The 24,391-nt window shown below is 41.9% G+C and overlaps 1 protein-coding gene across 1 annotated transcript; it reads right to left on the bottom strand.

Moving 5' to 3' along the window:
* Window positions 1–9,144: 9,144 nt before the first annotated feature.
* On the bottom strand, window positions 9,145–15,106 carry kbtbd11 (kelch repeat and BTB (POZ) domain containing 11). Its single transcript, XM_083791320.1, has 2 exons — window positions 14,704–15,106; window positions 9,145–13,494 (listed from the first exon to the last, which is right to left on the bottom strand). The coding sequence occupies exon 2, from the start codon at window positions 13,389–13,391 to the stop codon at window positions 11,313–11,315; it is 2,079 nt and encodes a 692-aa protein (XP_083647446.1). The 5' UTR covers window positions 13,392–13,494; window positions 14,704–15,106; the 3' UTR covers window positions 9,145–11,312.
* Window positions 15,107–24,391: the final 9,285 nt, after the last annotated feature.

Below are 24,391 nucleotides of genomic sequence, written 5' to 3' on the forward strand. Positions count from 1 at the left end.
GGCTGTTACACTATCATACAAAAGAAGACCTCAACAACAGTGCTAAGAAACATCTGATTAATATGAGTCTGTGTTATTTAAACTTTACTGAAGGCTAACGCACAAAAGATCACTTCAAAATTACCAGGAGACTTTGCCTGAGAGTGTCTGACTGATGGTGCAGTGGTCTAATCATCAGGCTTTCAGTACAGACATTCCATGTTCAAGTCCTGTTCCTCCTACAGCTCAATGCTGCAGTAAGTTGAACTTTTCAAGGCTTGAATAAAAAATTAAAACTCAAAAGCACCAGGAGACATCTACTGATTGCCCAAAGGTGCCTTGGCTCAATGGTGTGGAGCGCTTGACCCGTTGCCTCTGCTACAGACAGTTGGCAGGTTCAAGTCCCATGTCATGACATCAAGGTGCTGGAGGACCATTGGGAGACGGTGCTCTCTCCCCCTGTTTCCTGAGATGTAATGGTTGGGGCTTATGTCTGAAAGAACCCTGTCCAGCTAACCTTTTACCATGAAAATGTCCAATTTAACATAAATGGTAAATGGTGCATGCACAATCTCTGTAAAGCGCCTTGGATAAAGGCGCTACGCGCCTTTATCCAAGGTGCTTTACAGAGATTGTGCATTACATTCACCCATTCATACACCGATGGCAGCGGAAACCATGCAAGGCACCAACTAGCACATCAGGAGCAATTAGGGGTTCAGTGTCTTGCTCAAGGACACTTCGACAGTAACTCTGGGGGAGCCGGGTTTGAACTGGCAACCTTGCGGTTACCATCCAGGCACTCTACCCCTGAGCCACTGCCGCCCCACAAGGCACCTTGGGGCATTCAGCAGATGTCTCCTGGTGCTTTTGAGTTTTTCTTTTTTATTCAAGCCTTGAAAAGTTCAAATTACTGCAGCATTGAGCTGTAGGAGGAACAGGACTTGAACATGGAATGTCTGTACTGAAAGCCTGATGATTAGACCACTGCACCATCAGTCAGACACTCTCAGGCAAAGTCTCCTGGTAATTTTGAAGTGATCTTTTGTGCGTTAGCCTTCAGTAAAGTTTAAATAACACAGACTCATATTAATCAGATGTTTCTTAGCGCTGTTGTTGAGGTCTTCTTTTGTATGATAGTGTAACAGCCGGGAATCGAACCCTGGTCTCCCACGTGGAAAGCCAACATCTTAACCACTACGACAATTAGAGTTTTGGAGTAGTCAGGCTGAGGCTGTGAGCCACTGCTAGAATAGCAGTAAATGAAGCTCAATAACTAGCATTAAACTTTAGGAAGAGTGGGATTTGAACATGAACTCTCTGTGCTGAATAGCCCCTACTACAACATCACTCAGTAACATCTGCCTCTTTGTACTGTTGAAGCGATCTTTTGTATGTTAGCCTTCAGATAGTAAAGTTGAAAGAATCAAGAGTTGAACATAGACTCACGTTCATCAGAGTGTAACACCCAGGAATCGAACACAGGTCCCCTGCACTGAAGGCCAACATCTTAACCACTAAGCCAAAGCAACTGCCTATGGCTCAGGGGAGATATGAGACTTTTGAGGTTATCAGGCTGAGGCTGTGAGCCTTCAGTTAATACACCTCTAAATGTTCAAATCCCTGTTCTCCTATAGCTTTATAATGCTGGAGTGTTTCAACTTTACCAACTGAGGGCTAACACACACAATTACCAGGAGATGTTCACTGTGTGTCTGACTGATGGTGCAATGGTCTAATGATCAGTCTCTCTGTACGGACATTCTATGTTCAAGTCCCATTGCTCCTATATATAGCACAATGTTAATGTTTCTCATCCTCCGCAACACCCATTCTCATACACCGCTATACTTTTAAGTATGTTGCGGTAGAGAGAACGTCATCATTTTGGACCATGGGCTATAGCCCATATCGTACGGCATACGATAGCACGCCGTTTTTCATCATTTTTGAGGATTTGAAAAAAATGAAAAAAACGATGGGTTGCCCATCGTTTTTTGAATTTTTGAATTAATTTTTTTATCCTCGTTTTTCATCATTTTGGACCATGGGCTATAGCCCACATCGTACGGCATACTATAGCACGGCGTTTTTCATCATTTTTGAGGATTTGAAAAAAAGTGAAAAAATGAAAAAAACGATGGGTTATAGCCCATCGTTTTTTGAATTTTTGATAAAAAAATGTATCCTCGTTTTTTATCATTTTGGACAATGGGCTATAGCCCATATCGTACGGCATACTATAGCACGCCGTTTTTCATCATTTTTGAGGATTTGAAAAAAATGAAAAAAGCAACTGCCTATGGCTCAGCCATAGGCAGTTGCTTTGGCTTAGTGGTTAAGATGTTGGCCTTCAGTGCAGGGGACCTGTGTTCGATTACTGGGTGTTACACTCTGATGAACGTGAGTCTATGTTCAACTCTTGATTCTTTCAACTTTACTATCTGAAGGCTAACATACAAATGATCGCTTCAACAGTACAAAGAGGCAGATGTTACTGAGTGATGGTGTAGTAGGGGCTATTCAGCACAGAGAGTTGTTCAAATCCCACTCTTCCTAAAGTTTAATGCTAGTTATTGAGCTTCATTTACTGCTATTCTAGCAGTGGCTCACAGCCTCAGCCTGCCTACCTCAAAACTCTAATTGTCTTAGTGGTTAAGATGTTGGCTTTCCACGTGGGAGACCAGGGTTCGATTCCTGGCTGTTACACTATCATACAAAAGAAGACCTCAACAACAGCGCTAAGAAACATCTGATTAATATGAGTCTGTGTTATTTAAACTTTACTGAAGGCTAACGCACAAAAGATCACTTCAAAATTACCAGGAGACTTTGCCTGAGAGTGTCTGACTGATGGTGCAGTGGTCTAATCATCAGGCTTTCAGTACAGACATTCCATGTTCAAGTCCTGTTCCTCCTACAGCTCAATGCTGCAGTAAGTTGAACTTTTCAAGGCTTGAATAAAAAATTAAAACTCAAAAGCACCAGGAGACATCTACTGATTGCCCAAAGGTGCCTTGGCTCAATGGTGTGGAGCGCTTGACCCGTTGCCTCTGCTACAGACAGTTGGCAGGTTCAAGTCCCATGTCATGACATCAAGGTGCTGGAGGACCATTGGGAGACGGTGCTCTCTCCCCCTGTTTCCTGAGATGTAATGGTTGGGGCTTATGTCTGAAAGAACCCTGTCCAGCTAACCTTTTACCATGAAAATGTCCAATTTAACATAAATGGTAAATGGTGCATGCACAATCTCTGTAAAGCGCCTTGGATAAAGGCGCTACGCGCCTTTATCCAAGGTGCTTTACAGAGATTGTGCATTACATTCACCCATTCATACACCGATGGCAGCGGAAACCATGCAAGGCACCAACTAGCACATCGGGAGCAATTAGGGGTTCAGTGTCTTGCTCAAGGACACTTCGACAGTAACTCTGGGGGAGCCCGGGTTTGAACTGGCAACCTTGCGGTTGCCATCCAGGCACTCTACCCCTGAGCCACTGCCGCCCCACAAGGCACCTTGGGGCATTCAGCAGATGTCTCCTGGTGCTTTTGAGTTTTTATTTTTTATTCAAGCCTTGAAAAGTTCAAATTACTGCAGCATTGAGCTGTAGGAGGAACAGGACTTGAACATGGAATGTCTGTACTGAAAGCCTGATGATTAGACCACTGCACCATCAGTCAGACACTCTCAGGCAAAGTCTCCTGGTAATTTTGAAGTGATCTTTTGTGCGTTAGCCTTGGTTCAAGTCCCATGTCAGCAAGGTGCTGGGAAGGACCATCGGGAGACGGTGCTCTCTCCCCCTGTTTCCTGAAAAGTAGCAGTTGGGGGTTATGTTTGAAAGAACCCTGTCCACCTAAAATTTTACAGATAAGATTTAGGTCAAAGGTTTAAAAAATATTTGGCCCATCATCTGACAGACAGAATAGTCTGTGTATTTGCATACTGGGCTGATTGGTGGCCCAAAACTTGGTTGGAAAGTCCCTCTTTTATGTCTGGCTTCCAGGCCAGTTGGAAAAGGGCACACTGAGTTTTTTTTTGAAAAATAAAACAAAACGTGGGTTATAGCCCATCGTTTTTTGAATTTTAGATTCTTTTTTTAACCTCGTTTTTCATCATTTTTGAACATGGGCTATAGCCCATACCGTACGGCATACTATAGCACGCCGTTTTTCATCATTTTTGAGGATTTGAAAAAAATGAAAAAATGATGAAAATTATGGGTTATAGCCCATCGTTTTTTTTATTTTTGAAGAAAGAAAATTCCTCGTTTTTAATCATTTTTGACCATGGGCTATAGCCCATATCGTACGGCATACTATAGCACGCCGTTTTTCATCATTTTTGAGGATTTGGAAAAAATGAAAAAATGAAAAAAATAAAAAAACGATGGGTTATAGCCCGTCGCTTTTTTGAATTTTTGATTTTTTTTTTAATCCTCGTTTTTCATCATTTTGGACCATGGGCTATAGCCCATATCGTAGGGCATACTATAGAACGCCGTTTTTCATCATTTTTGAGGATTTGAAAAAAATAAAAAAACGATGGGTTATAGCCCGTCGCTTTTTTAAATTTTTGATTTTTTTTAATCCTCGTTTTTTATCATTTTTGACCATGGGCTATGGCCCATACCGTACGGCATACTATATATCATTTTTGAGGATTTAAGTAAAACAATTGAGTACTTTTTCCACCACTGAATGTATGTGACAATCCACTCTCTGGATTCGTTCGAGATGGGCTATAGCCCATGGTCAAAAATGATGAAAAAGGAGGATTTGAAAAAAAGACGAAAATGATTTTCGTCTTTTTTTCAAATCCTCAAAATCTACAGACATACTGTAAATCTACAGTATGTTAAAATTTCCAATTATGATGAGTACAATTGAGCCAAAGGTAAATATGGAACAAAATGAGTAATATATAGAACTTTCTCAAAATAAATCAGGATAGAAGTTCTCACAATTGGTTCTAGTGAACAGAAAGAATAAATTAATAGATTTGGTAACGTAACTGTAGGGAGTACAAACACAGTAAAGAACCTGGGGGCCATAATCTATGAAAAGGATGAGCAGAAAATAAAAATAAACCATGTAAATACAACAAATTGAGCAGAGCACTGCAGGGAGTTGAACCCCGTTCTAGTAAACCAGAAGTACCACACCAGTGCGTTAGTTTTTGTTTTGTTGTAATTTTGTTGTCATTTGGGTCCATTCATTGAAATGTAAATTTTACATCTCAAGAGTAAAGTAATTTCACAATTTACATTGTAGGCAATAATTAATAGCGTTATATAAAAAAGAAAACACATAAGGTTTGTCCTGAACCTTTAACTAATCGCAATTAACTCACAGTTATGTAAATCGCGATTATTCACTTTTATTTATTTGATCCATTTGGCTTACCTGTTGTTTAGGACAGTGGTTTTCAACCAATGGTCCGGGGACCACCAGTGGTCCTTGAGAGGGTTCCAGGTGGTCCTCAGCTAAATGATGAGAGAGTTGGTAACCAAATGAACCCTTATAGATCTTAAACTCTTGAGAGCGTAAAATGTTCTTTTAACTTAAACGCCCAATGCATTCTCAATATCAATAGCACAAACTTTGGCACGCTACTAGTCCTACATACTTACACCTAGAAGGCTAGAACCCCCATTCAAACTTTACAATGTTCATCTTACTGTGAAAATGAATCTTTGAAATGTTTCATAGTTTTAGAAATATAGTGCTTTCAAATTTGAGAAATTTATAATGGCAGTCAATGGCAGATTTTGGCACGTAAAAAAAACCCACATAATTTTTGAAGGGCGCTAGCCCCTCCTATATACAGGTTTAATGTTTGTTTTTAGTTCAATGTTCGTTTTAAAAACGTCATTGACAATGAAGAGAAATTAACGTTTTAAAGTATTTTCACACACACTTTCTCTTTCTTTCATAAAAAAATAAATGTTAGAGATTGAGGGAACATAGGGCTGAGGGAACATAGGCATGACCCTCTAGAGACATCTAAGGCTCAATCCCAATTCGTTTTTTAACCCTACCCCTCAGCCCTTTAGTGGAGGATATTAAGCACATGATCGTTCACTTGATGGTACAAGCACCAAATTTGGCACACAAGTGCTTCAGAACCTACTATCTCAGAAAAGTACGTTGTCCACTTGAAAAAAACAAAATGGCCACCATTTCCAAATAGTAGAGTATAAAAGTACAACACTGTCCACATGCAGTACTTCAGTAAATATGATTTACTTTACACCACTGTTTAGTTTAGAACAGTGTTTGCTTTGTTTGTTTCCTTCTCAAAAAAGGACAAACATTCCTCAGATTGTTGTCACAATAAACCATCAACAGTCAAACAAACAATGTTGAAACAATAACCTGTTTAAGGAGGCTAAAACCCTCCATTTGCTTCTCAAAGAAACATATCTTACCTTGAAACAGGGCGGAAACCTGCAATGCGCATGCCCGTTCCTAGGTCTAAATCCCCAACCACTGTTCATCTACGTCACATGAAAGTCCGTCCGTCATTGGTCCCGATGGTCCGTCAGAGTGAATGGGTCAATCAATCAATCCACTGCTGCAGCTGTGTGCGCCGCACGCACGCCCCCCCGCACCCCCCCCCCCCCCCCCGTGCATAAATAACGACCAGTCCCTTATCTGAATAACAACATAGTGTTCAGATGGCCGGGGGGTCCCTGGTAAAACATGTGTTCAGATGGGGGTCCCTGGTACAACATAGTGTTCAGATGGGGGTCCCTGACATTAATTTAATTGGGGACTTGACATGAAAAGCTTTGAGAAGCATTAATTTGCAGCACCTATAATAATAATAATAATCTTCAGACACATGCAGTGTCTGCTGGTGAACACTAGATGGCGGTAAAACGTCGGTTTTCCAGTCTGTCCATGACACACACGCGTATGTTTGTTTGTTTTCTAAATCCTTCAAAATCATCTTCCGAAACAATAGTAGTAGGATATGTCGTTTTTCATGATTTTCATGATTTTTCTAAATCTCCCGAAACCATGAACTATATAGTAGGCCTATGTTGTTTTTTCATAGTTTTAGAAATATAATGCTTTCAAATTTGAGAAATTTAGAATGGGGGTCATTTACTTTGAAATGTTTTGTTATTTACAGTAACTTAAACGCCCAATACATTCTCAATGGCAATAGCACAAACTTTGCCATTCTACTAGTCTTACACTTACACCTAGAAACCCCATTCAAACTTTAATAGGTTCATCTTATACGGTGGACATTAATCTTTGAAATGTTTAATAGTTTTAGAAATATAGTGCTTTCAAATTTGAGAAATTTAGAATGGGGGTCAAATGGTCAATGGCAGATCAAAAAAATCACTTTCACCTAGAAACTCCATTCACACTTTTTACAATTCAGCTTATATACACTCATGCTTGAACATTTTACCTTGAAATGTTTTAGTTTCTGAGTTATAGTAGTAGTAGAGTGACCCCCTGGGGACCCCCACACAGTTATAGCAGTAGTAGAGGGACCCCCACACAGTTATAGTAGTAGTAGAGGGACCCCCACACAGTTATAGTAGTATTAGAGGGACCCCCACACAGTTATAGCAGTAGTAGAGGGACCCCCACACAGTTATAGCAGTAGTAGAGGGACCCCCACACAGTTATAGCAGTAGTAGAGGGACCCCCACACAGTTATAGTAGTATTAGAGGGACCCCCACACAGTTATAGTAGTATTAGAGGGACCCCCACACAGTTATAGCAGTAGTAGAGGGACCCCCACACAGTTATAGTAGTATTAGAGGGACCCCCACACAGTTATAGTAGTATTAGAGGGACCCCCACACAGTTATAGCAGTAGTAGAGGGACCCCCACACAGTTATAGTAGTATTAGAGGGACCCCCACACAGTTATAGTAGTATTAGAGGGACCCCCACACAGTTATAGCAGTAGTAGAGGGACCCCCACACAGTTATAGTAGTATTAGAGGGACCCCCACACAGTTATAGCAGTAGTAGAGGGACCCCCACACAGTTATAGCAGTAGTAGAGGGACCCCCACACAGTTATAGTAGTAGTAGAGGGACCCCCACACAGTTATAGCAGTAGTAGAGGGACCCCCACACAGTTATAGTAGTAGTAGAGGGACCCCCACACAGTTATAGCAGTAGTAGAGGGACCCCCACACAGTTATAGCAGTAGTAGAGGGACCCCCACACATGTTAGCAGTAGTAGAGGGACCCCCACACAGTTATAGTACCTAGTAGTAGAGGGACCCCCACACAGTTATAGTACCTAGTAGTAGAGGAACCCCCTGGGGACCCCCACACGGTAACTCTGCCATTTCCCAACCATTGCGGGGCGGCTCACCGGAACCGGCCCGGCCCCCTGGGCACGTTCCTGGGGGTCTGGATGTTCCGGGGACCCCCCCGGGGAACTCCACATGATAACTTGTCAAATAATATAAGAAAGGTGCAAAACATTTGAAAATAGCCCATCTACAAGCTCAGCTTGTAGATCTTCTATATTTTCAGATATTTTCTCAATGTTTACTTGAACCTGAAGTCAAACTTTGCCTCAACTCCTACAATTCCAAGTGTGTGTGTGTGTGTGTGGGGGGGGGGGGGGCATGCAGTTCAAAGATGGTTATTTTAGAAGGGTTTCGACCTGAAAAGGTTGAGAAATATATCCATTTTCTAAAACATTTCCCCCGATAAGACAAGACCAGACATCTCTACAACACAAAATACTTTTATTTGAATTTCTTATGTTTCGACTGATACATCATCCAACTGTTATGCTTAATTTATGCTTAGAAGCAACTTTAGCAACATAGTGTAAATCAGGTGTGTACAGTATATGCAGGTCTGTTAGGCACCACAGCCTGCTTAATACATGTGCCTTTTGAAAAGAAAGCATCTGGCTAGCGTTGCATCACGATACCGGGCATCCATCACAACAGCAGCAGGTCCAAAATCAGCCTAGAAAAGCTTTCACAAAAATACCGACATGATAAACCACATCCAGAGTGTCTAATGGTCACAGTTGTGCACTCTGAGGGTAACAGATAGGTGGGCAGTCTGGGCACCTTGGACATCTGAACACCTCACTATAAAATTGGCTATTTTGTCCAAAATGTCCAAAATATATTTTCAAAATAAATGATTATGGCCCCAAAAATTCAACAGGATATAATTCTGATAAATGATGTAATGTGCATGTTCACATGATCACATCATGTATTCACCTGTTTCCTAGGCTGTGTGTTCCACTTCCTGTCAATTTGATCCAATGAAATCCAATGAAACTGGTCAGATGACCAATGATATCCAATGAAATCAACAGGAAGTGGAACACACACAGCCTAGGAAAAAGGTGAATACTTTACATTTCTTAAGACCATTTGTTCAAATCTTAAAGTCTTTAACATTTTGGACAAAATAGCCAATTTTACATTGAGGTGCCCAGATGTCCAAAGGTGCCCAACTGTCCTGTATCCACTCTGAGACTTTCACAAACACTTTGATTTCTAAACCAGCATCAACTTACATTCTGTATAGCACAGTAGAACTCCAATGATGTGTTGCTGTAACTGATAGTTACACTATAAAATAGAAAACACTGTTGTCAGAGCATTCTCGTATAGGAAGTCAGTGCTGCCCATAGGCCCCATAGTGGGGTCTGATATAATCAGTCATATCGTTGTTGTTGTTGTTGTTGCAAGACACTCTTATCTCCACATTCCTTTTTCTTGTTGCATTTATTCGTACATTAATATCCCACTTGATCACACTACAGCGTCACACAAAAGCATCGAAAGTAGCAGATCTACAAGCTCGAAATGCAGCGCGAAGAGACACATTTTGAGCTTGTAGATCTGCTACTCTTGCCATCTTTGAATTTGAATCCTGAACAGTAACACTTTTAGACACATGAGGTTTCCACCCCCCGACAGACGATATATGCTTATTTCTCATGCAAAAGATTTAGACCGTTTAATTTAAAACATCTTTCCATATCAGAGTTCCTATAGGACGGAAACATTTGAAATAGGGGGACCATGATGTCATAAGTCAATTTGAGAACCTGTGGAAAGAAACGTTGAAACCCCCTGACTTAATGAGTTGGACAGCAATCCAGTGGTTGTCAAAGTAGGGTCAAGGGACCCTCAGTGGTCCTTAGGGCAATATACTACAAAATGTAATGATGTGTTCCGTTTCCGTCTAGTGGAAGTAGTATATTATGTACACGTGCAGGTCATAAAATCAAATGATGACTGATTTTACCCAAGGCCCCGATAATGGGTCAATATTATCTACATTAACAACTGGAAATGAACATAATCGTACCGAAGTGCCATTGTGCAATTAATTCTGAACTGTGTCTACTATTCTAAACTTTCCTGAAAGTGCTGTAGCAGCTCATTGTGAATAGAACTATTGCATTAGTGTCGATATGATCATGGTGAGGTCAATGGAGGGTTTCTGACTAAACTATGTAAAAAATAAACACAAGATCTGCCAGACACATGCAGTTTGCTTTGTGGTTTAACTGGAATAGGTATTTATTTAAGTATGGGGAAACGTAAGTAGTAGGAACTGTTTCTCCTTTGTACGCTGTAGCCAAAATAGAATGTCATGAATCAAAAAATAAATGCACAGCCTTATAGTTCCATCAAATATTTGGTCTCAGACAATATAGAAAAACTGTTTCATGTTTTACTTTCCAAGTTTCCAACCTTTGCTTTCATAATATGATGTTTGCTTCATAGAGAAACATTGTGCTCTTTTTTTACACAGAATCATTGTGGCATTATTGTAACAGCCCTGTAACAGAACTGCACATCTTGGCTTGATTCATTTGCATAGAAGAGCCCTTTTAAAGCCTCCTTATTGATTTAGACTTTCAAAATTTCCATAAATGTATTAGATGTTGTTACCAAAGCCATCAGCTAACTATGTTTTTTTTTTTAACTGTGTTGCCATTAAAAGAAAACGCTTTTTAAACTTAACTGCAACAGAGTGCCTTGGATCTCCTTTGTTATGCCATCAGCTAACTAGTTGAAAAACATCCTAAACAATAGCTATACTAACTTCAATTACAAAAGTGCACCAAACAACAGGAAACAGGAAATACACAAAATAACCTACAGTACTGTAAAATTGTTGCATCCATTCAACGAAGAAAAAAAAGTTGTCCTTTAAGGCTTTCCCTGTCGACTTGACACATGACTCTGCCATGCAAATGCACACATTCCATTTTGAGCAGGTTAAAGGGACACAATGACACACAAAGCTGACATCAAAATGAGCACATCATTTCAGTTTAGCCATGAGATGTAATCATTCTAAATCACCTTGTCAGGCTTTTCAGGCAAACTGAGAACGAAGGGAAACAAAACCCCTTTAGCCTCCAGAGGCGCTCGGAGTGGCTCCTCGACAAAGAATGCATTCTCCTCCTGCACTATGAACTGAAGCGTCTGGGTCTTGTTCACACAGTAGATGCAGTTCCCAATGACAGCGCTCCGAAATGGCAAATGACTTCCAAGCCTCTGAGACGCGACGTCATGCCACATCTTCACTATGGTGTTGTATTTGAACACGTTGATCCCCTGCTCGCGGTTGACGTCGAAGCGGTAGATGAAGCTCTTGAAGGCCACCATGTCAGTGGATTTCTTCCTACTGTTGTTGTACGGACACTCCTGCCACTCGTCCCTCTTGGGGTCGTATTTGAGGAGACGATAGAAGAGAGAGCCCCCAGATATGTAGAGCTCCCCGTTACAGGTGGTGGCCTCGTGGGCCACCGCGAACGCCCCCTTGGGCAAGGCCGCCACCGCGGTCCAACGGTCCATGCGCGGGTCGTACTTCTCCACCGTAAACAGGCATTCCCCTCCGATGGCGTACAGGTACCCGTCCATGGACACCAGCTTGAGCTGCGAGCGGGCCTGCATCAGAGGTCGGACCTCCGTCCAGTTGTTGGTGACAGGGTTGTAACAGAAGACCTTATCGGACACCTTCCCCTTCTCTCCGTACCCTTTGATCCCGCCTGCCACAAACAGGTAGTTATACATGGTACAGATCCCACACCCTTTAGTGTTAATGTCCTCCGGCATCATGGTCAGAGGCCTCCAGTCATTGGCCGCTTCGCTGAAGTAGTAAATCATGTGGTTGTCGTCGAACGACACCACCGACAAGGGGCTCTGCGGTCGGCTGTTGCAGCGGCTCGCCGGCCTGCTCCCAACACGGTCGAACACGTCGTTGATCTCTGCCACCATCAGAGTCATCTTGCCTTCCGTTCTCTTCTTCAGGACCAGGTCCCTCTCCGATCCGGTCAGACGTCCGTACACAGAGGGGTCCTTCAATATCTGGAGAAAGTTGTTGCTCATGAAGCGGTAGGCCGTCTCCTTCAGTTCGTTGAGTCTCTGCTTCTTGGCGATGGTCAGGATCTCGTAGCAGTTGTCTGCAGTGATTTGTTGTGACATGGAGTCCATAGCTGCTTGAACGGCGCAGGGTATCTGGAGGACCTTGGCTCCGGTGATGACATCTACCACATTGTCCTTACGCACATTCATCTGGGAAGTGTAAACATAATCTACCAATATGGACATAGTCTTGTAATTGACTCCTTTGACTTTCAGGATGTCCCTCGACAGACGCGCCTTGAAGTAATCGCTCTTCTCCGCCAACACAGACTTGTGAGCGCTGATTTTCTGACCGCTAACTTCAATGATCAGATCAGGCTCCTTAGTAGACGGTGTCCTCTCAGCCCTCTGCCCGCTGTCCCCGTTTCCAACGCACCGATTCAGCCCCGAGCCCGCACACAGAGGCTCACATTGAGGCGGATCAGCCGCCTGGGAGCTATGAGACAGAGATGGAGCCAGCTGCTCGATGGTTGGCTGTGGGCCAGCGGGGACACAATGAGTGTCAGGCGCGGCGTAGGACGAAGTGACGTTTCCTGGGACAGACTGACCGCTCGCAGATCTGTCGACCCTGCCAGACAAACCACCACCGTCATCCACTTCCTCTTTGGCTCGGTTCGAGTTTTCACTGATGCCGTTTTTAGCTCTCGTGCCGTTCTGGGCCGTGGCGGCGTTAGGCGGCGTGTTCACAGAGGAGTCGGCGTGAACAGAAATGTCATTCGAGATGCGAGTGGTCTTTGAGATGTACAATCCATTGCCCTTCTGGTGGTCAAAATTGTGGTTCGACGTCAAACTACCGTCCAACAGGTACTCCTTCTCAAAGGTTTTAGGCAGACTAAAATCATCGTCGTCGTGCTGTAGGAAACCCCCCATGCACGGAGCGTTCCCATTGTTCTTCAGCAGGCCCGGGCACAGCCTCCCCTCTCCCTCGGCCGTGGTGCCGAGTTCAGAGTTCACGGCATGAAGGATGACCTCAGCCTCCACGGTCCTCCTCTGGCCGGCGTCCATCTCGCGTTGTTCACTGCTGACGACGACGGGAATCCCCAGTGGTCATGATGGTGGCGGAGAATATCAAAGCAATCCCCTACAGCTTTTATTGTATGTCGTTCACCTGGGAAAGATGACAAGGAGAAGATTTGACAGTTATTTTGGGGGGACTTTTATAGGGGAGTGACATGCAGCAAATGGCCGGGGGAATCGAACCTGTGGGACTCGCTGTGAGGCATTAGATTAGATCCTTATATATGGCATGCAGTGGTTCTCAAAGTGCGGTCCGGGGACCTCTTTAGAGGTGTTTCAGGGGGTCGAAATGTGATAATACAGCATCGCAATCATTTAACCACTTTATCCATGTATACATTGGCTATTAAAAAATAGTAGATCTACAAGCTATCAAAGAGTCACTCTTTGTTGCGCTGTGAGCTTGTACATCTGCTATTCTTTTAATACATTTTGGAAAAATCGCTAAAAATATTGTGACATAGCCTATATTGTTTAATAACTGCATTTTCTTCTGGGGGTCTCTGGCTCAACATAATTTCAGATGGGGGTCCGCGGCAAAACTAGTTTTTATAATTTTTGGGGGTCCTTGACACAAAAAGGTTTGTGTACCACTGCCCTAAACAATTGGCTGCCAGGAGCTTTTAAAGCACTGGTAGTCTATTGTATAAGTAGAATATTTAAAAGTTGTAATGAACCCTTTTAAACCCTCGGGGGCGCAATTTCTCCTGGAATGAAAGTCAAACAGCCTGACAATTTGAGGCAGAAATACTAATACATTTAGGCAGCCTATACTGTCTGTTTACTAAAATGTCAGACATTTTTTAATTAAAACAGGTAGAATTTAATTTACAGTCCTGTCCAACTGTAACTAATTGTTCCGGTGTCAAGACAGAGGCAACCATAAAGAAACGGCTTCTCTTTTCAATGTTATTGCACAACCTATACGGCATCAGCCATCAGTCATAATCACCATGCTTATGCTTATTCATTATTTGTAGCAATTCGCGACCCAAGGAGGGACGCATGCCCAGTAGCCCAGTGTGGGTGTAGCGTGCATGCATGCGCTCTACTGATGGATGCATTAATTTCTAATATGGGGTGAGGACGAATGGCTTTGACGTGTCCATAATAAAAATAAATAAAAAACGCTGCTGCATTTTTACATTCCATATCGTATAGAAGTAGCTATACATTCATTAAATCAAATAATCCAAAGGACATAGCCTACAATAATTCCTTGCAAACTAGCCTACTGTATGATTTCAGTACTAGAAAGCACACACACATACTATAATATTCTAACCTAGCCTATACTTACGTTTTGCTGTGATAAATCCACCGCGTCCACAAAGCCTTGTTGTTATGTAAGAGATGTGCTCTGCTTTAAATTCTTTGAACGAGAATCCACCCGAATCATTCCATTTGTTCATTTCATACAACGATATTGCCATCCATCCGCTCCATCCAAATGGGTTACAGTATTTCCAAGGTTTGAAAAAAAAGAAAAAACAATTCCTGCACGTCAGTAGGCTAAATGGTCACAGCAGGCAGGTCGCTCCATGCCATAGAAGCAGTCCTTTATATGAAGGAAGGAGTCTCCTCTCCAGCGCATCAGATCAGCGAAGCTTTGATCTCCAATCTCCTCTCATAAGAAACCATAGTCCAGGCACGTCTGGCAGGATCCTCCTGCATGGACTCACTGGTCGTGTTTTGATTTGTACAGTTTGATACAGTGAGGCAGTTTGGGATGTAAACCACACCCCCCATGCCCCATCTCTCTCTCTCTCTCTCGGCATTACCCTTAACCCCTACAGTAGACTTTACACACATCACAATCTGGACTGCACAGACAGCACAGCAGCTGGAAAGGCAGCATTCCTTTACACACCTTTTAATATGAAATGTCACACGCTCTCCATCTGTTCTGTAGAAGAGAATATCTCCAAAACTACTAACTTTGTTTTAGTTTTCTTTTTTAGTTTTTTAAGTACATTTGAATTAATTTAAATGCAAATGTATTGGTATGCAATGAATTGTGCCAATAATGTGTACATTATTGGCTGTCCTGAATTGGTAGGCTGTATGTCAATTGCCCCAGCTTGCCCTGGGAATATTGTCTATCCAATCCTTTTTGGACAGAAGAAATAATGCAATATGTATTCTATATATTGGGTTATTTTTTTTAGTATTATAATTTTTATCTCACGATTTCTGTAACCCATTTTCACCCCTGTGTCAATTATCTAATGTGATCCTGGGCTCTACACACCCTCTGCAACCTGGGGAGGGAGAGCAACAGACATGAACTCATGCTTCCTTCATGCATGAGTGTCCAAGTTGCTCCTTTACAGCTGCCAGGGGGGAGTTTCCCTGGTTGGACGTAGCGTGTGGAAGGAACACGTTATTCCCCAACCAGTTCCTTTCCCCTCCATCAGGCGCCCCGGCTGGCCAGGGGGAGGCAGTTTAGAGACCAGGATTACTGCATGTTTTTTGTGAGGGTATACCTACCCTAGGGGACACGGGGAGAACATGCAAACTCCACACAGAAAGGCACTTTTGACAAACCCGCCTCGGGTATGGGCATTGAACACACCGCCAGCACCCACAGCATCGCCAGCGGGAATCGAACCCAGGACCTTCCAGCTGTGAGGCCGAATTTCAGTGACACAAGAGTCACACATTAAAATTAGAAGTCAGTTACTGGGCACAACTCAACATGTGGGGAAAATAGCACAACCTTTAGCACGCAAGTACATGGTAACCTCTCCTCTCCTCCATACCATATGGATGGAGGACGCACAGTATATCTTTATAATTGACCTTCCCATATAAAAATAGATTGAGATTAGAGAGTGTAGTCAGCTGGGACTCCCTGGGAGGTTTAATGTTGCCATCATATGTTGACTAGTCTATTTTAAGAACACACACACACATACACACACACACACACACACATAGTTTCCATGGAAATACCAGGATCAAGTGAAACAAAAGATGTCGAATTACAGTTATAGGGTGCTTTGCGCTTGTGTGATTAATGACAAACTGATAAGGCCAGGTCAGAGGAACTGATAATACGTACAGTCAGAGGAGACGCAGATAGCTGCATGCGTACAGTGAATATCAAGTGGTGGGGAAAAAAATAGTTACAAGTACAAGTTTGTATTACAAATGTACAACAGTACTTATAGTACAAAAGTATTGGCATGGACATATAAAGTAGCTAAAGTACAAGTAGTCATTATGCAGAATGTCCCATTTCACAAAACGATCATTGTGTAAAATGTATTAAAAAAATGAGCTTGTAGTAGATGGTCTATTTTCAAATAGCCAAAGTTTAAATAGGGCTGTATGTTTATTGTTTTGTAATAATACAAAAAAGTACAATATTTGCCTCTGGGATGTAGTGGAGTAGAAGTAAGAGTATTGATAATTGGAAATACTACAGTAAAGTAAGAAAAAAATACCTCACCATTCTTAAGTATAATACTTGAGTACATCAGTTACTTCACATACACCACTGGTGAATATGACGGTCTGTATAGCTATAATTAAACTAACAATAGAAAATAAATACAAGTCTGAACTCAGATTTGAAGAACCTGGGAACATAATGCATCCAGGGGCTTTTTACAGTGATTATAAGCACAGGAGAAAAAAAAAACAATGAGATTCTCCTAACAGGAACCATGTGGACCAGCTTCAATCCGAGATCGTTAGGGGCTCTCTCTTCTTTTTTTATTTCCTCAGTCTATTTCTGTACAGATGATAATGTACCCGGAGTGTGATTGTGTAACAGTAGAGGTGCGTGTTTATGGAACAGAGAATGTCCTGACCCCCTCACAGTGGAGGAGAAATGAGTTTAGAATCATGGCAGCGCCGGGTTGGGCCCTGGGGGCAACGCAGCACCAAGTCCCAGCTTGTATTGATAGTGGCACACCGTCAGAATGGTAGCAGCAAGCAGTAGAACAAGGTTCATTTCAAGGGGGCTTAATAGCTTCCATATGGAGAAGAACATTCCACTCCCGAGGACAGGGTGGAATGTTAACACCGATATGAATAATACTGAGGTCGAGATGACATTTTTAGACGTCTAGATTTAGAAGAGCAGTGATTCTTTATAGATATGTGAAATATTTCGCACGTCTTTGAGCCAGGTTAACATGCAGAATAAGTGTTTTTCTTTTTCTTCGAATAGCCAATAAGTCCCTTTTATGCCCAATTTAATCGTTATAATTGATTCCTCCACTCACTCACACACATTTGTGTTGTCACTGCCAGTTGTATCCTACTGACTCACCTGCCAGTGAGGAGCCCCCACCGGGAGGATGTAGGGCCACTTCTCCCGCCCAACACTCCCTGCTGACAGGTGCCGGCCCATGCCCAAAGGAATAGGCTACAGTACATGCAGGGACAGTATCAACCAGCTTCCCTCCCCCGAACATGGGCCAATTGTGTTCGTATAGATGCCCGACAAACCTGATGCACCACATTTAGAAAAGAATAAGCTAAATCTATCATTTTATTTTTTTGTTGTACAAGGTCCAGAATCCATTTTGTGCGTCCACAATCATAAAAAGCTGGTGTTGTGCTCTGCTGGCATTTTGTAGTATATGCAACCCAAAGGACACTGCTGCGGCCATCGATCCGCTTGGTGCGGGCACTTGCTCCGTTGATGCCTTGGTCCAGCTCAAACCGTATCAGTCAGTGTGCATGCTTTGTGTTCACGTGATGCAAGAAGTCATGCATTTGTGGTAAATCATTCTGTATTTCAATAACGACATCCTAAAAGACGAGAGTCAGACAGTTTTGAACTCGGGTCGATGTGCCTCACAGTGACTGACAACAGACTGAGCTACCAGGTGTCAGCAGCACCCCTGGCGAACCCAATCAGCACACAGCCTGCCCTGGCAGGCTAATAATACATTGTAGCCAAGTAATGTTTTACCCATGCTACATTTTAAGCAATAACATTTCAAACAATGAAAGCTATATAGTGCCTTTTAAAAGCATGCAGCTGTGTGGGTGGCACTGCTACAGGAAAGATCATGGGGTCACTTATGAATACATTCAGAAAGTTCTTGGCAACCTACCCACTGATTATTACATAACTTTTATTTGTGGAAGCAACCAATATTTTTTTTACCAGGTTCTCCAACTGAATTTGTTATGCTATGCCAATTAATCCCCCACACACATTTCTGACTGTGTTTCCCCTCCCGAACCATGGCCAGTTGTGTTCGTAATCGTATAGACACCTTGAGAACCAATGTGCTATATGTACATAATAGCTAAAATATAACTGATGCTTCCCCGGATTGAATGGTGTTTAAGAGAAGACTCCACACATCACTGCTGGATAAAACCATGTTTATAGATTTGTTAATGTACATAACAGAAGTAAATACAAAACATGACAAGTATAAAGCTTTTAACTTTTCTTTAGTTTTTAAATACCCTTGGCCTCGAGTGAGAAACACAAATTCAGGCAAATAAAGACATCTCTCCCAGTAGAATCATCCTCCTCTTCTTTCGTTCTTCTTCAACATCATCATCATCACCACCACCACCAACAACACCTGGCCAGCCAGGAATTATCTATCAACAAGCCTTTCAAAAACACGTTCAGTCAACATTTAAAACCTTCCCATATCAAACATTTTGGTCTCTCATAGCGAGATGAAATGACGTGCTGTGTTCATGTGGTGTCGGATAATGGACAGACGATGTTTCAAATTCAGAAATTGCACGCAAACTTCATAACAAGTTGGAAAAAAGCTACCAAGTTGGAAATCTATATATATTTTAAATCAATATGAAATTTAAAATACATGTGTTAAGCGTTTTATTGCACATCCAAGTCAAATCGTGAACCTATTTAACAATATACCAACAGTACGTGAAAAAATATATATAAATAAAAATGCAATCTGATGTAGACCAGTGGTTCTCAACCCTTGAAGGCCCCCTTGAACGGAGGGGGGGTTATTTTGGGGACCACTCAAATAATCATATAACTGGGGGGAAGCCCACACAATGACAAGCACATGGAATTGTAGGTGTTGATGCATTGCCTTTAGTTTGACTCTGTTCCACAGATACATATTGTGAATAGCTAGCGACAGATAGCTTGTAGTATTTTAAAAAATTGTGCCACTTTCTTATATTATTTGACACTTTGGCCAATATTTGTCCAGTTTTTGACCAGTTACTTTTGATGCAGTAATGGCCATTCTTTTAGGTATAAAAGATAAGTCTCGTTTAGCTCAACTGAAGAAGAGACGAATGTTGACTATCGGGGACCGGGGCTCGATCACCAGAAATGAACTCTCTCATCCGGTTCATTCACTGTAAATTAACTCTCTCATCCGGTTCATTCACTGTAAATGAACTCTCATCCGGTTCATTCACTGTAAATTAACTCTCTCATCCGGTTCATTCACTGTAAATGAACTCTCATCCGGTTCATTCACTGTAAATAAACTCTCATCCGGTTCATTCACTGTAAATTAACTCTCATCCGGTTCATACCCGGCATTCACTGCCGGGTATTAATTATTTCGCCCGATGCCGAGGACTTTTCAATACGAAAATTACCCCAGGTCTGTGAACCGGAAGTGAAGTGAAAGCTGCCCATGTTAAATCTATCGCATCGCATATCCAAGTCATTTTGCAACCGCAATCAACTAAAACTCAAATAAAGGTCGTATTGACAAAAAAAAAAAAAAACAGTGAGTCGACTGGCACGGCCATCTTGAATCGCAGGTTTACATCACGCTAGTATTCTAGAGCTGATCAAATGGAGCTTACGACCGGGACCTAACTTTATCAATATAATATAATTAAATGCCTCCTAAACCGGGTGTTGATATCGCGCCAATGGCAGGCAATTAAAAAGGCTTTAAATTGTCACTTCAGTGTCATCAGGTGACGCCTCAACCATAATCATGTGGGGACCCACAGGTTGAGAACCACTGATGCAGGCGACTGTGGAAACAAACCAACTAGTGATGACTAGCTAGTTTGTCGTGAGCTTTTCGGTGAGTACAAATAGGGCATAGATTTAAAGCAAAGCGTGACCAATTCGCTATGTTGAACATTTCTGAGATCCTGAGTACCACATGAACGCAACGCCATCCATACTAACACCCGCCCCCCAATTAAAAACAAAACAAAAAAACGTAATACATTGACGCAGAATTACAAAAAAAGACCAATAAGAGATTAACAGAATAATCTGTGCCTAATTGAATTTATCTCCATTTTTATTACAGTTCTGAGGGCCCAAATATTCTAGCTCTCATCTTTCCAAACGGGGAAACAGGAACTTCTATTCACTTATTCCCAAGATCTTTTCAACACGGCTTTCAATACTGTAATCCCATTAGGCCAACTGATATGGCACCATGACTTAATGTGTTAAATATAGAACAAGGCCATGTGAGAATGAAAAGACAATTCAGTGTTTTTATTTCAGTACATGCAACTTAATTGGATATTGTTTTCCCATTAAGGTGCAGACAGTCCATTAGCAAAGTCAGGCGTCATGATTAAGTGGTTATATTGATCCCTTGTCGTTCAATGGCACATGCACACAATGGGCTGTATTTCGCGTGTCTCAAGTACCAGGTCGTATTACTTAACTTAGACCTGGAGGCGTGATCAATGCCATTTGGCTATTCTGAGTGTCCAAAGAGCATTGACCACGCCTCCAGGTCTTAAGTTAAGTAATAAGACCTGGTACTTAAGACAGGTAAAATACAGCCCAATGTCTCTTAATACAAGTCTTTAGAAGCACACTCGGAGCCTGTTGGAATGCCAGCAGTCAGTTCAGTTCAGTACAGGACGTCTGTGAATTGATTGATTCCTCACAAACATTATCCTCACAAACACTAGCGTTCATAATCTGGGGTAATTAGCTGATCTACAATCTCACAACGACACGTTGTGAGCATGTAGATTGGCTATTTTAGCTAAACGATTTGGTGTAGACTAGAGGGAAAAATAATGGGGCCTAGTATAGACCCCTGGGTGACTCCGGTCACTGAAGTATATAGGGTCCGAGTGGTTAAGCAGAGGTTAACAACCCGTCTTTGGGAGCGTATGTGGACGTCAGCTGATTTCAGGCAGTGGGCTTGGGCGGTATCAAGGCATTAAGGCAAGGATTCCCAAACACTGGGTCGGGACACATGTGTGCGTCGTGGACACATTTTTAAGGGGTCCCTTTATTTTTTGTTCCCTATATTTAGTTTTTAATTATTACTTCAAAACATTTTCAAAAAACAAAGAAAAGAAAAATCTAAGAAATTCCATAATTATAAAATATTAAGAAGTATTGAAAATGGCCAATCTACAATGATCACACCACGGCCCGAAGCCTCTCAAAACTTCCCGGGCATTAGCATTGCGCAGGGCGGGCTGTTAAAATTTAGTACACAAACGGCTTGTTTACTATCGCTAGCTAATAGCTATTTGGTTTCTTGGTGCTTTTTGCATGTTCAGATTCTTAATGAGTTACTGAAGTGTGTAACTGCTTTTAGTTGACGCGTCGCCAGAACCGTAGGAAGGTACTAGTAGCTTGGTGGATAACATAATTAGCGCTATGAAACCACCGACTAAAGGTACATTGGAGCCACAGGTTAAAACTAACCTGTGGCAGGTTAAAACTAAAGTGGTGGATTCCTGTTCAAGGGTGTTGGTTTGGTTGGTGGTGGAAAATATGGGAAATAGACTGATCCACGGCAACCTAAAAACAGGAGCCTCCAGGCTGTATAGCTGCTACACACGACATGCTGACGATGACGTTTACTTATAAACTCCCCAAGAAGAAGAAGAAGCAGGGGGCGGAGCCAGAGACTGACAGTGTCGTGATGCGTCTGTTGCCAAGGGGCGTGGCTAATGGCCGGGGCAAACAGGGCCTACCAAACCAGGCCTACATGGTTGACCCTGCCAGTATTATCTGCTTGTCTCAAAGATTAAGTCAACAAAATACCTCAGTTTTAGTGAAAGAGCCTACAAAAGGGCATAACATAAGTTATGTTTGACAGATGTGTCCGCATGCATATTGTATGGCCATGTGCATTCGTGTCAATGACAAATGTGAGGGCTTACGTGGGTACCGTCAGGATATAGAGCTTATATATTTTGTGGGTAGTTTCTTCCATGGCTAATTATCACTAGACTTGTAACAGGTGTGCTCAAGGAATCAAACGATCAAAAGAAAGTTGAATCTCTGTTGAGCTTTCTTAGTTTATCCTTTTGACAGATGTACAAATATAATGTCATGTACTGTATAATATGCAATAATATATAATAATATATATAATTATAATATTTGTCAATTGCCAAAAACTATAAAAACACTCTGACTTAAGCTTGTTTTACTTGACCACAATGCTATTGAAACAGATGCCATCTGATCTCAAACTGAAACGGCCTAAACAGCACATTCTGCTCTACAAGGAAGAGTTCCTTTCTCTCTGTGGAAAGACTGACTGACTGAGGTTCTCTCCAGTGACCATCTAAATGTAGCCAAAGACTGACTGACAGAGGTTCTCTCCAGTGACCATCTAAATGTAGCCAAAGACTGACTGACAGAGTTTCTCTCCAGTAACTGTAACTGTTTTGAGCGACTAACATGTTGTGGATCATGTTTACCCCTCTTTTCATTTGGTCCTGTGTTGTGGGAGGAGCCAGGGGGTATATAGCTCTAGGAAATGGCCCAGTCAGTCAGTCAGCTGTCTGGAGCTGGTCAAAGAAGGGTGTCTTCACATTTTAATATATATATATATATATATATATATATATATATATATATATATATATATATATATATAATGTTTATTATATATATATAGATAGATTGTAATGTTTGATTTGCTTTACATTAAAAAGGCCTGATTTATAAATACTTAGAATACTTATATTATATAATAATGATTTATTTAAAATGATTGGTTTGATTTATATTATTGTATACAACATGAAGTACTTTATTTTGAATATCCTTTTTCTTTTCTACTCGCAGACATATGGTCTCCTTTGTTTGTTGTCACATATTGCACTTGGGGAAAATAAACGTTATATAAACTCTGCCCAACTGTGTTGCCTACTTGCCTCGCCATCCTTGTGTTCACATTACCCTCGCCTGAAACAGGGGTGTGACAGGTTCTCTCCAGTGACCATCTAAATGTAGCCAAAGACTGACTGACAGAGGTTCTCTCCAGTGGCCATCTAAATGTAGCCAAGGAGGACATCGTCTTTGATGCCGCCATGCTCCTACACGGCAAACAGAACAGGTGCCTCTCATCAGTCCCTCCTACCTCCACACTGTGGCTGAGTCTCTGGATGTGGTGAAAGAATACCAGGACTGTTAAGAGGTTCATCTCTGAGGCCCTACGCTAACACAGCACACCCACAATTTATCCATCTAGTATCATATCATTTTATCTATCCATCTAGTATAATATCATTTTATCCATCTATCGAATATCATATAATTTTATATAACTATCTATCTAGTATCATTTATCTATCTATCCATCTAGTATCATAATTTTATCTACCTACCTGCCGGCTCTGGCCTCTTAACTGGATCGAGGCAGTGTTACGCTTCCTCTGTGACAGTGCAACCTTCACTGGCGGCTATGACGCGTAGGCGGCGTCAACGTACATGAGCAGTGAACAGACTGCAATTATTGTATCTTGAAAAGAGCCTTGACCGTGAATTCCCAGAAGCCCCTCAGTGTCCAGATAATTACAAGTACAATTACACTATCAGAATAAGTGTTAAGAATAAGAATATTCTATAAGAATATAATATATGTTGTTGGAGCGCCTCATTGCGGTAAGACTTTTTTTTTTTTTTTGCCCGAGAACTGGTCGAATAAATGCACAAGCTCACAACGTGATGCACAAGCTCACAACGTGTTGCGAGCTTGTGGATCTGCCATTTTCCCTGAGCATTACACGTTTTTTTTCTTAATACTATTGACGGAAATCATTAG

The sequence above is a fragment of the Protomyctophum parallelum genome (genome assembly GCF_964188405.1).
Source record: "Protomyctophum parallelum genome assembly, chromosome: 20".
Taxonomy (NCBI): Eukaryota; Metazoa; Chordata; class Actinopteri; order Myctophiformes; family Myctophidae; genus Protomyctophum; species Protomyctophum parallelum.

Excerpts from the sequence above, each read along its gene's own strand:
- kbtbd11 (XM_083791320.1), bottom strand. The coding sequence starts at position 13,391 with ATGGACGCCGGCCAGAGGAGGACCGTGGAGGCTGAGGTCATCCTTCAT.